The sequence below is a fragment of the Coregonus clupeaformis genome, chromosome 34, assembly GCF_020615455.1.
Source record: "Coregonus clupeaformis isolate EN_2021a chromosome 34, ASM2061545v1, whole genome shotgun sequence".
NCBI lineage: Eukaryota > Metazoa > Chordata > Actinopteri > Salmoniformes > Salmonidae > Coregonus > Coregonus clupeaformis.
In genome coordinates this window covers 2,150,167-2,163,267 of record NC_059225.1, presented here as the reverse complement: position 1 = coordinate 2,163,267, position 13,101 = coordinate 2,150,167, and the positions used below count along the sequence as shown (strand labels likewise).

Genomic DNA, 13,101 nt, shown 5'->3' with positions numbered 1-13,101 from the left:
TCCTTAGCTTAGTGATGAGCTTTGAGGGCACTATGGTGTTGAATGTTGAGCTGTAGTCAATGAATAGCATTCTCACATAAGTGTTTCTCTTGTCCAGGTGGGAAAGGGCAGTGTGGAGTGCAATAGAGATTGCATCATCTGTGGATCTGTTGGGGTGGTATGCAAATTGGAGTGGGTCTAGGGTTTCTGGGATAATGGTGTTGATGTGAGCCATGACCAGCCTTTCAAAGCACTTCATGACTACAGACGTGAGTGCTACGGGATGGTAGTCATTTAGGCAGGTTACCTTAGTGCTCTTGGGCACAGGGACTATGGTGGACTGCTTGAAACATGTTGGTATTAGAGACTCAGTCAGGGACATGTTGAAAATGTCAGTGAAGACACTTGCCAGTTGGTCAGCGCATGCTCAGAGTACACGTCCTGGTAATCCGTCTGGCCCTGCGGCTTTGTAAATGTTGACCTGCTTAAAAGTCTTACTCACATCGGCTACGGAGAGCGTGATCACATAGTCAGCCGTAACAGCTGAAGCTCTCATGCATGCTTCAGTGTTGCTTGCCTCGAAACGAGCTTAGAAGTGGTTTAGCTGGTCTGGTAGGCTTGTGTCACTGGGCAGCTCACGGCTGTTCTTCTCTTTGTAGTATGTAATAGTTTTCAAGCCCTGCCACACCCGAACAGCATTGGAGCCGGTGTATTACGATTCAATCTTAGTCCTGTTTTGACTCTTTGCCTGTTTGATGGTTCGTCGAAGGGCATAGCGGGATTTCTCATAAGCGTCCGGGTTAGAGTCCCGCTCCTTGAAAGCGGCAGCTCTACCCTTTGGCTAAGTGTGGATGTTGCCTGTAATCCATGGCTTCTGGTTGGGGTATGTACAGTTGGAAGTTTACATACACTTAGGTTGGAGTCATTAAAACTAGTTTTTCAACCACTCCACAAATTTCTTGTTAACAAACTATAGTTTTGACAAGTCGGTTAGGACATCCTACTTTGTGCATGACACAAGTAATTTTTCCAACAATTGTTTACAGACAGATTATTTCACTGTATCACAATTCCAGTGGGTCAGAAGTTTACATACAAGTTGACTGTGCCTTTAAGCTTGGAAAATTCCAGAAAATGATGTCATGGCTTTAGAAGCTTCTGATAGGCTAATTGACATAATTTGAGTCAATTGGAGGTGTACCTGTGGATGTATTTCAAGGCCTACCTTCAAACTCAGTGCCTCTTTGCTTGACATCATGGGAAAATCAAAAGAAATCAGCCAAGACCTCAGAAAAAAATGTGTAGACCTCCACAAGTCTGGTTCATCCTTGGGAGCAGTTTCCAAACGCCTGAAGGTACTATGTTCATTTGTACAACAATAGTACGCAAGTATAAACACCATGGGACCACGCAGACGTCATACCGCTCAGGAAGGAGACGCGTTCTGTCACCTAGAGATTAACGTACTTTGGTGCCAAAAGTGCAAATCAATCCCAGAACAACAGCAAAGGACCTTGTGAAGATGCTGGAGGAAACAGGTACAAAAGTATCTATATCCACAGTAAAACGAGTCTTATATCGACATAACCTGAAAGGCCGCTCAGCAAGGAGGAAGCCACTGCTCCAAAACCGCCATAAAAAAGCCAGACTACGGTTTGCAACTGCACATGGGGACAAAGATCTGACTTTTATGAGAAATGTCCTCTGGTCTGATGAAACAAAAATAGAACTGTTTGGCCATAATGACCATCGTTATGTTTGGAGGAAAAAGGGGGTAGCTTGCAAGCCGAAGAACACCATCCCAACCGTGAAACACAGGGGTGGCAGCATCATGCTGTGGGGGTGCTTTGCTACAGGAGGGACTGGTGCACTTCACAAAATAGATGGCATCATGAGGAAGGAAAATTTTGTGGATATATTGAAGCAACATCTCAAGACATCAGTCAGGAAGTGACAGCTTGGTCGGAAATGGCTCTTCCAAATGGACAATGACCCCAAGCATACTTCCAAAGTTGTGGCAAAATGGCTTAAGGACAACAAAGTCAAGGTATTGGAGTGGCCATCACAAAGCCCTGACTTCAATCCTATAGAAAATGTGTGAGCAGAACTGAAAAAGCGTGTGCGAGCAAGGTGGCCTACAAACCTGACTCAGTTACACCAGCTCTGTCAGGAGGAATGGGCCAAAATTCCCCCAACTTATTGTGGGAAACTTGTGGAAGGTTACCCAAAATGTTTGACCCAAGTTAAACAATTTAAAGGCAATGCTACCAAATACTAATTGAGTGTATGGAAGCTTCTGATCCACTGGGAATGTGATGAAAGAAATAAAAGCTTAAATAAATCCTTCTCTCTACTATTATTCTGACATTTCACATTCTTAAAATAAAGTGGTGATCCTAACTGACCTAAGACAGGGAATTTTTACTAGGATTAAATGTCAGGAATTGTGAAAAACTGAGTTTAAATGTATTTGGCTAAGGTGTATGTAAACTTCCGACTTCAACTGTACGTACTGTCACTGAGGACGACATCATCGATGCACTTATTGATGAAGCCAGTGAAATGATGAAGCCAGTGACGGATGTGGTGTACTCCTCAATGCTATCGGAAGATTCCCGGAACATATTCCAGTCTGTGCTAGCAAAACAGTCCTGTAGCTTAGCATCTGCGTCATCTGACCACTTCCTTATTAACCGAGTCACTTGTGCTTCCTGCTTTAGTTTTTGCTTATAAGCAGGAATCAGGAGGATAGAGTTATGGTCAGATTTGCCAAATGGAGGACAAGGGAGAGCGTTGTGTGTGGAGTAAAGGTGGTCTAGAGTTTTTTTTTTTTCTCTCCCTCTGGTTGCACATTTAACATGCTGGTAGAAATGAGTTAGAACGGATTTAAGTTTCCCTGCATTAAAGTCCCCGGCCACTAGGAGCACTTCCTCTGGATGAACGTTTTCCTGTTTACTTATGGCCTTATACAGCTCATTGAGTGCAATCTTAGTGCCAGCATCGGTTTGTGGTGGTAAATAGACAGCTACGAAAAATATAGATGAACACTCTCTTGGTAAATAGTCTTCTTGGGTATGATGCTACAAGCTTGGCACACCTGTATTTGGGGAGTTTCTCCCATTCTTCTATGCAGATCCTTTTAAGCGCTGTCAGGTTGGATGGGGAGCATCACTGCACAGCTATTTTCAGGTCTCTCCAGGTTTGGAGCAGGTTTTCATCAAGGATCTCTCTGTACTTTGCTCCGTTCCCTCGATCCTGACTAGTTTCCCAGTCCCTGCTGCTGAAAAATATCCCCACAGCATGATGCTGCCACCACCATGGTTCACCGTAGGTATGGTGCCAGGTTTCCTCCAGACGTGACGCTTGACATTCAGGCCAAATAGTTCAATCGTGGTTTCATCAGACCAGAGAATCTTGTTTCTCATGGTCAGAGTCTTTAGGTGCCTTTTGGCAAACTCCAAGCGGGCTGTCATGTGCCTTTTACTGAGGAGTGACTTCCATCTGGCCACCTGACCAATGTCCTTCTCCCCTCTGATTGCGCAGTTTGGCCGGGCGGCCAGCTCTAGGAAGAGTCTTGCTGGTTACAGACTTCTTCCATTAAAGAATGATGGAGGCCACTGTGTTCTTGGGGACCTTCAATGCTGCAGAAATGTTTTGGCACCCTTCCCCAGATCTGTACCTCGATACAAGCCTGTCTCGGAGCTCTACGGACCATTCCTTCCACCTCATGACTTGGTTTTGCTCTGACATGCATTGTCAACTGTGGGACCTTTATATACGCAGCTGTGTGCCTCTCCAAATCATGTCCAATCAATTGAATTTACCTCAGGTGGACTCCAATCAAGTTTCAGAAACATCTCAAAGGTGATCAATGGAAACAGGTTGCAGCTGTTCTCAATTTCGAGTCTCATAGCAAAAGGTCTGAATACTTATGTAAATATGTTTTTTCTGTTTAATACATTTGCAAAAATGTCTAAACCTGTTTTCTCATTGTCATTATGGGGTATTGTGTGTAGATTTTTTAAAATTTAATCCATTTCAGGATAAGGCTGTAACGTAACAAAATGTGGAAAAAGTCAAGAGGTCTGAATACTTTCCGAAGGTACTGTATATCACATAGTTTTAGATTGCTGGTGACGTTTCTTTAGGTTTTCCTCATTTTGACTTCTTTGTTTTGTGTGTCTTCAGGCTTCCACTGCAGTGTATGACATGGCCACGGCCTCGTCCAGAACAGAGTGTAGCTATAACCACGGACCGACGTCGCAGCTACATGCCGTCGTTGCCTGTGCCAAACTCAAGCGGAAGAAGAGCTTGTTTGGGACGTCCATCTTTGTGGAGGTGACAGCGGAGGGGGAGTCGCGCCGCACGGCCAAGTCCCACAGCTCCTCCAACCCCAAGTGGGATGAGCGGCTCACTCTGTAAGGAAACCTACCTTCTGTGTGTGTGTTCTTAATGTGTGTCATGAGTAGCCCATTTAATCACTTACTGTAGTCTGTTTTGCATGCTCTAGCAACATTGTATTCCTCACTGAATCAAGTTACACTCTTTAGAGTTAGACAGTGGTGGTGTGTTAATTCAGTATGAATCGATTTCGGTAGTGCTTTTTCAATCTAACCTCTGTTCAATTTGTTCGGAACAAACTGTTCTGTACTGGAATAGGAAGACTAGAGGGAGAAGAAATCTAAACACTCGTTTTTAGTAGGAACCAGGCTACACATGAGATGCATTTGTGGTACAACACAAAGAAGATTAGTTTTCTCAAAGGTCTTATTTATCTGTGGGAATCTGGGGGTGGTGCGGAGATGGAACAGTGTGGATTCATTGGAACACATAGTGGGCTTGTGGGAGAGCTGACTAACGACTACAAGTCTGAGCAGTCTGAATATCTCTAATACTTAGTCATCCAATCTTGGCAGATAAAAATAAAATAAAAAAATTATAATGGCCTACAGTACAATGAAATTACGATGATTGAAAAACCAAAGCAGACATACTGTGTCTTTCCTCTGAACACTCTGTTCCCAAAACGAGCCTGTTATCTTTATTGTTTTATTTCCCATGTTGGTGTGCAGGTTTGAACTGTGCTGAAAATACCCTTCTGTATCTGTTCAGTTGCAACACTAGCAGAGATGCCTGTAACCTAGCAGCTTTTATGGTTCTCTGGCTTTAATGAGTCAAAGCCAAATGTCAGGCTGTGTTCCAAACGACATCTTATCCCATATGAATAGTGCACTAGTTTTGACCAGAGCCCTATGGGCCTGCTCAAAAGTAGTGCACTATTCAGGCAATAGGGTGCCATTTCAGACTCAGAAACTCGTTAACCAGGCCACTAATTGCCTTGATGGGGTAATTATCTCGGACAAAACAGCCAGGGCTCTGTGTGTTTGTTTTGTTTTTGTGTATGCTTCATGTTATAGGAGTAGCTAGCTAGCTGTCTGAAACTCAACCGTGGCCTGCAAGTCATAGTCCAGTGGTTCTAAAACAAGCTCTATTTTGGTGGCCTCTGGTACATTCTAATGCAAGATTGTATTTTCAACCAGCAACTATCAGGAAATAACACTGATACCTTTTAAGTGTTGGTTTCATCAGCTGTTGTACAGTATGATATAAAACACAGGACAACAATTATTTTGACCCCACTGGGCCTTTTAAAGAATCCTGTAAGAGTCTGCTGACTTAATTTAACTGCAGGTAATTGCCAACAAAGCCTACCAGTATGCAAATTATGGAGCTAAATGAACAGCTGTCTTAACGATGCAATTCGATAGGCTACTGACGAGTCACTCACTTTAACGTCGCTGTCTGGCAAGTCCTGATGGACTTCATATCGAAAATACAAACGACATCTTTAGTTTACTTGTCCCGATACGATACCATGGAGATATAACTACTTTGTATGATTTATGAATGGCAAGGATATATGAGATCGACTTTATTCAGTTAGTTCGACACGTTTTATAAACTAGTCAAGCTTGCTGTTCGTCAATCAAAGCACAGTAAATAGCCTATGCACCACCACTCCGTGGCTGCATATGAAACACGCCATGGTCCAACGTATACTTTTTTTTCCCTCACTGGCCCGGTCGAGCTAGTTGGCTAAAAATCTACTACTCCGAACAGAATTTCTGCTGGCCCGGACATGGTGTAGTTCTTAAATGCATTGGGGTCATGCAGGGCCTATAGGTTTGTATGCTTTCTCTCTTCTAACATATGGAATTGTTTTAAGATGGTCATACCATGGATCATTTAGCTATTTGATATAGAATTTTAGGAACCCTGTAGGTATAAAAAAAATATATATATTAAAAAGTACAGTATGTGTGTGTATATACAAAAGTATGTGGACACCCCTTCAAATTAGTGGATTTGGCTGTTTCAGCCACACGTTGCTTACAGATGTATAAAATCGAGCACACAGCCATGCAATCTCCATATACAAACATTGGCAGTAGAATGGCCTTACTGAAGAGCTCATTGACTGTCAACGTGGCACAGTCATAGGATGCCACCTTTACAACAAGTCAGTTCGTCAAATTTCTGCCCTGCTAGAGCTGCCCCGGTCAACTGTAAGTGCTGTTATTTACATTTACATGTAAGTAATTTAGCAGACGCTCTTATCCAGAGCGACTTACAAATTGGTGCATTCAACTTAGGATAGCCAGTGGGACAACCACATCTTGATCACAGTAAGTACACTTCTTCAAACAAGCAGCTGTGAGCAAAGTCAGTGCAATCAGGGACAACTACGTCTCGATCACAATAAATACATTTCTTTAAACAAGTCAGTGCTAGCAGGTGAAATAAGATGACAAGTGCCTGGATTAGGACCTGTGCCGCTTTCTGTGTAAGGTAGGGTCATACTCTGCGAATGTTGTAGAGCATGAACCTGCAGGATCGGGTCACCGCTTTGATGTTAGCAGAGAACGACAGGGTGTTGTCCAGGGTCACGCCAAGGTTCTTTGCACTCTGGGAGGAGGACACAATGGAGTTGTCAACCATGATGGCGAGAGTTGTCAACCGTGACCGGAGATGCCCAACTCGGAGGAGGATCTGATGGTTCACAGTATCAAAGGCAGCAGATAGGTCTAGAAGGATAAGAGCAGAGGAGAGAGTGTTCGCTTTGGCAGTGCGGAAAGCCTCCGTGATACAGAGAAGAGCAGTCTCAGTTGAATGACCAGTCTTGAAACCTGACTAGTTAGGATTTAGGCACGCTCGAGTTTTGGAGAGAAAAGAAAGAAGGGATACTGGTCTGTAGTTGTTGACATCAGTGGGATCGAGTGTAGGTTTTTTGAGGAGGGGTGCAACTCTCGCCCTCTTGAAGATGGAAGGGACATATCCAGCGGTCAAGGATGAGTTTATGAGCGAGGTGAGGTAAGGGAGAAGGTCTCCGGAAATGGTCTGGAGAAGAGAGGAGGGGATAGGGTCAAGCGGGCAGGTTGTTGGGCGGCCGGCCGTCACAAGTCGCAAGATTTCATCTGGAGAGAGAGGGGAGAAAGAAGTCAAAGGGTAGGGCAGTGTGAGCAGGACCAGCAGTGTCATTTGACTTAATAAATGAGGATCGGATGTCGTCTACCTTCTTTTCAAAATGGTTGACGAAGTCATCCACAGAGAGGGAGGAGGGAGGAGGAGGAGGATTCAGCAGGGAGGAGAAGGTGGCAAAGAGGCAGAGGCTTGATATTTAGAGTGGTAGAAAGTGGCTTTAGCAGCAGAAACAGAGGAAGAAAAAGTAGAGAGGAGGGAGTGAAAAGATGACAGGTCTGCAGGGAGTTTTCCTCCATTTCCGCTCGGCTGCCCGGAGCCCTGTTCTGTGAGCTCGCAATGAGTCATCAAGCCACGGAGCAGGAGGGGAGGACCGAGCCGGCCGGGAGGATAGGGGACATAGAGAGTCAAAAGATGCAGAAAGGGAGGAGAGGAGGGTCGAGGAGGCAGAATCAGGAGACCGGAGGGAGAAGGATTTAGCAGAGGGAAGAGATGATCGGATGGAAGAGGAGAGAGTAGCGGGAGAGAGAGAGCGAAGGTTGCGACGGCGCATTACCATCTGAGTAGGGGCAGTGTGAGTAGTGTTGGAGGAGAGCAAGAGAGAAAAGGATACAAAGTAGTGGTCGGAGACTTGGAGGGGAGTTGCAGTGAGATTAGTATAAGAACAGCATCTAGTAAAGATGAGGTCAAGCGTATTGCCTGCCTTGTGAGTAGGGGGGGACGGTGAGAGGATGAGGTCAAAAGAGGAAAGGAGTGGAAAGAAGGAGGCAGAGAGAAATGAGTCCAAGGCAGACGTCGGCAGGTTAAAGTCACCCAGAACTGTGAGGGGTGAGCCATCCTCAGGAAAGGAACTTGTCAAGCTCATTGATGAACTCTCCAAGGGAATCTGGAGGGCGATAAATGGCAAGGATGTTAAGCTTGAATGGGCTAGTGACTGTGACAGCATGGAATTCAAATTAGGAGATAGACAGATGGGTCAGGGGGAAAAGAGAGAATGTCCACTTGGGAGAGATGAGGATTCCTGTGCCACTGCCGCGCTGACCAGATGCTCTTGGAGTATGCGAGAACACATGATCAGACGAGGAAAGAGCAGTAGGAGTAGCAGTGTTTTCTGTGGCAATCCATGTTTCCGTCAGCGCCAAGAAGTCGAGAGACTGGAGGGTAGCATAGGCTGAGATTAACTCTGCCTTGTTGGCCGCAGAACGGCAGTTCCAGAGGCTGCCGGAGACCTGGAACTCCACGTGGGTCGTGCGCGCAGGGACCACCAGATTAGAGTGGTAGCAGCCACGCGGTGTGAAGCGTTTGTATGGCCTGTGCAGAGAGGAGAGAACAGGGATAGACAGACATAGTTGACAGGCTACAGAAAAGGCTACAATAATGCAAAAGAGATCGGAATGAAATGAACTAAACATCTGGGGAAGCGAGAGAGTGGGGCCTCCCTCGACTAACTCCCGCAGAACAACTTGGCAGAACTGTCTTTGTTTCAGGGACAGTCTTCGTTTTGGGGACAGCTGCCGCTGAACAAAGAGGTTGTGCTAATAACACTAAGCTAATTGCCTAGCACAAGTGTAGCCTTTCATTTTACATTTACATTTTAGTCATTTAGCAGACGCTCTTATCCAGAGCGACTTACAGGAGCAATTAGGGTTAAGTGCCTTGCTCAAGGGCACATTTACGTCATTTAGCAGACGCTCTTATCCAGAGCGACTCACAAATTGGTGCATTCACCCTATAGCCAGTGGGATAACCACTTTACAAATTTTTTTTTTGGGGGGGGGGGTAGAAGGATTACTTTATCCTATCCCAGGTATTCCTTAAAGAGGTGGGGTTTCAAATGTCTCCGGAAGGTGGTGAGTGACTCCGCTGTCCTGGCGTCGTGAGGGAGCTTGTTCCACCATTGGGGTGCCAGAGCAGCGAACAGTTTTGACTGGGCTGAGCGGGAGCTATGCTTCCGCAGAGGAAGGGGAGCCAGCAGGCCAGAGGTGGATGAACGCAATGCCCTCGTTTGGGTGTAGGGACTGATCAGAGCCCGAAGGTACAGAGGTGCCGTTCCCCTCACTGCTCCATAGGCAAGCACCATGGTCTTGTAACGGATGCGAGCTTCAACTGGAAGCCAGTGGAGTGTGCGGAGGAGGGGGTGACGTGAGAGAACTTGGGAAGGTTGAACACCAGACGGGCTGCGGCATTCTGGATGAGTTGTAGGGGTTTAATGGCACAGGCAGGGAGGCCAGCCAACAGCGAGTTGCAGTAGTCCAGACGGGGAGATGACAAGTGCCTGGATTAGGACCTGTGCCGCTTCCTGTGTAAGGCAGGGTCGTACTCTCCGAATGTTGTAGAGCATGAACCTGCAGGAGCGGGTCACCGCCTTGATGTTAGCGGAGAACAACAGGGTGTTGTCCAGGGTCACGCCAAGGCTCTTCGCACTCTGGGAGGAGGACACAACGGAGTTGTCAACCGTGATGGCGAGATCATGGAACGGGCAGTCCTTCCCCGGGAGGAAGAGCAGCTCCGTCTTGCCAGGGTTCAGCTTGAGGTGGTGATCCGTCATCCATACTGATATGTCTGCCAGACATGCAGAGATGCGATTCGCCACCTGGTTATCAGAAGGGGGAAAGGAGAAGATTAGTTGTGTATCGTCAGCGTAGCAATGATAGGAGAGGCCATGTGAGGATATGACAGAGCCAAGTGACTTGGTGTATAGGGAGAAAAGGAGAGGGCCTAGAACTGAGCCCTGGGGACACCAGTGGTGAGAGCACGTGGTGCGGAGACAGCTTCTCGCCACGCCACTTGGTAGGAGCGACCGGTCAGGTAGGACGCAATCCAGGAGTGAGCCGCGCCGGAGATGCCCAGCTCGGAGAGGGTGGAGAGGAGGATCTGATGGTTCACAGTATCAAAGGCAGCAGACAGGTCTAGAAGGACAAGAGCAGAGGAGAGAGAGTTAGCTTTAGCAGTGCGGAGAGCCTCCGTGACACAGAGAAGAGCAGTCTCAGTTGAATGACCAGTCCTGAAACCTGACTGGTTTGGATCAAGAAGGTCATTCTGAGAGAGATGGCAAGAGAGTTGGCTAAAGACGGCACGCTCAATAGTTTTGGAAAGAAAAGAAAGAAGGGATACTGGTCTGTAGTTGTTGACATCAGTGGGATCGAGTGTTGGTTTTTTGAGAAGGGGAGCAACTCTCGCTCTCTTGAAGACGGAAGGGACATGGCCAGCGTTCAAGGATGAGTTGATCAGCGAGGTGAGGTAGGGGAGAAGGTCACCGGAGATGGTCTGGAGAAGAGAGGAGGGGATGGGGTCGAGCGGGCAGGTTGTTGGGCGGCCTGCAGTCACAAGTCGCAGGATTTTATCTGGAGAGAGAGGGGAGAAAGAAGTCAAAGCATAGGGTAGGGCAGTGTGAGTAGGACCAGCAGTGTTATTAGACTTAACAAACGAGGATCGGATGTCGTCAACCTTCTTTTCAAAGTGGTTGACGAAGTCATCCACAGAGAGAGGGGAGGGGGGGATTCAGCAGGGAGGAAAATGTGGCAAAGAGCTTCCTAGGGTTAGAGGCAGATGCTTGGAATTTAGAGTGGTAGAAAGTGGCCTTAGCAGCAGAAACAGATGAAGAAAATGTAGAGAGGAGGGAGTGAAAAGGGAGTTTAGTTTTCTTCCATTTCCGCTCCGCTGCCCGGAGCTCTGTTCTGTGAGCTCGCAATGAGTCATCAAGCCACGGAGCTGGAGGGGAGGACCGAGCCGGCCGGGAGGATAGGGGACACAGAGAGTCAAAGGATGCAGAAAGGGGAGGAGAGGAGGGTTGAGGAGGCAGAATCAGGAGATTGGAGGGAGAAGGATTGAGCAGAGGGAAGAGATGATAGGATGGAAGAGGAGAGAGTAGTGGGAGAGAGAGAGCGAAGGTTGCGGCGGCGCATTACCATCTGTGTAGGGGCAGAGTGAGTAGTGTGGGAGGAGAGCGAGAGAGAAAAGGAAACAAAGTAGTGGTCGGAGACATGGAGGGGAGTTGCAGTGAGATTAGTAGAAGAGCAGCATCTAGTAAAGATGAGGTCAAGCGTATTGCCTGCCTTGTGAGTAGGGGGGGACGGTGAGAGGGTGAGGTCAAAAGAGGAGAGGAGTGGAAAGAAGGAGGCAGAGTGAAATGAGTCAAATGTGGACATAGGGAGGTTGAAATCCCCCAAAACTGTGAGGGGTGAGCCATCCTCAGGAAAGGAACTTATCAAGGCGTCAAGCTCATTGATGAACTCTCCAAGGGAACCTGGAGGGCGATAGATGACAAGGATATTAAGCTTAAATGGGCTAGTGACTGTGACAGCATGGAATTCATGGATTATTGAGTTGTAATCTGCAGAGAACAAAAGAAGTGGCTGAACCTGTGTCCAGTGTGAATGGGTAGCAATCGCTTCTTAAGCAGACTGGGTAGCTTACTAACTATGACAGACAGACAGAACCAACACAGTTTACAAGTTAAAACAATTATACTTACAGAATCAAGCAGGCTCTTTCCAAGACTATTAGTTGTGAAGTAGAAATGTCTAGGAGAAACAACGGCTCAGCCGCGAAGTGGTAGGCCACACAAGCTCACAGAACAGAACGAGTGCTGAAGCGCGTAGTGCGTAAAAATAATCTGTCCTCTGTTGCAACACTCACTACTGTGTTTCAAACTGCCTCTGGAAGAAACATCAGCACAATAACTGTTCTTCGGGAGCTTCATGAAATGGGTTTCCATGGCTAACCATCCTCACACAAGCCTAAGATCACCATGCACAATACCAAGCGTTGGCTGGAGTGGTGTAAAGCTCGCCACCGTTGGACTCTGAAGCAGTGGAAACGCGTTCTTTGGAGTGATGCATCACGCTTCACCATCTGGCAGTCCGACGGACTAATCTGAGTTTGGCGGATGCCAGGAGAACGCTATCTGCCCGAATAGATAGTGCCAACTGTAAAGTTTGGTGGAGGAGTATTAATGGCAAAAATTTGCTTGGAGGTGGTTTAAACGCCATTTTAATGTCAACTTTGCTCATGGAAAACCGTATCAAGGGAAGTGTTTTACGCATGCTCAGTTCTTGGGTCTCGAAGGCTGCGCGAGTGGAAATGTTAAATGGAAGTTATGGAACTCCTTCACGTGCTTCTGTTATAGGGAAAATGTTATGCGGAAAAGTCCTCAGTGAAACTGCCAATAAATGTGGACAATAATACATTTGCATCTGTTGGACATCAAGTATCCCATTAATGTATCTGCCATTGTAGCCTACCATTTGATAAATATGTTAAAATGGCGATATCACTGGAGTCATTGCAAATCAATTTGTGCCATTTGTGTAGCCTAACTGGAGCTGGCAAACGGATTTAATAAATAGCCTATAACTTCAGTTTATTGTTGTAGCCAGAAAATAGCCTAACATTTGTTTTTTGAAGCCACTTTTCAATAAAAGGCACATGACAGCCCACTTGGAGTTTGCCAAAAGGCACCTAAAGACTCTCAGACCATGAGAAACAAGATTTATCTGGTCTGATGAAACCAAGATTGAACTTTTCGGCCTGAATGCCAAGCGTCACGTAAGAAGGAAACCTGGCACCATCCCATACGGTGAAGCATGGTGGTGGCAGCATCATGCTGTGGGGATTGGACTGTTTTATTACGTTGGTAACCAG

At 46.6% G+C, this 13,101-nt stretch overlaps 1 protein-coding gene across 3 annotated transcripts in view; it reads left to right on the top strand.

Annotated features, from left to right (window-relative positions):
- The window catches only part of LOC121549935 (NEDD4-like E3 ubiquitin-protein ligase WWP1), a 60,376-nt gene that overhangs the window by 20,306 nt on the left and 26,969 nt on the right, over positions 1–13,101 (top strand). For all 3 annotated transcript variants that reach the window (XM_041861929.2, XM_041861926.2, XM_041861928.2), the window contains exon 3: positions 4,168–4,397. In XM_041861929.2, the coding sequence (XP_041717863.1) occupies positions 4,189–4,397 (209 nt within the window). In that variant the 5' untranslated portion in view covers positions 4,168–4,188. The remainder of the gene's footprint in view (positions 1–4,167; positions 4,398–13,101) is intronic.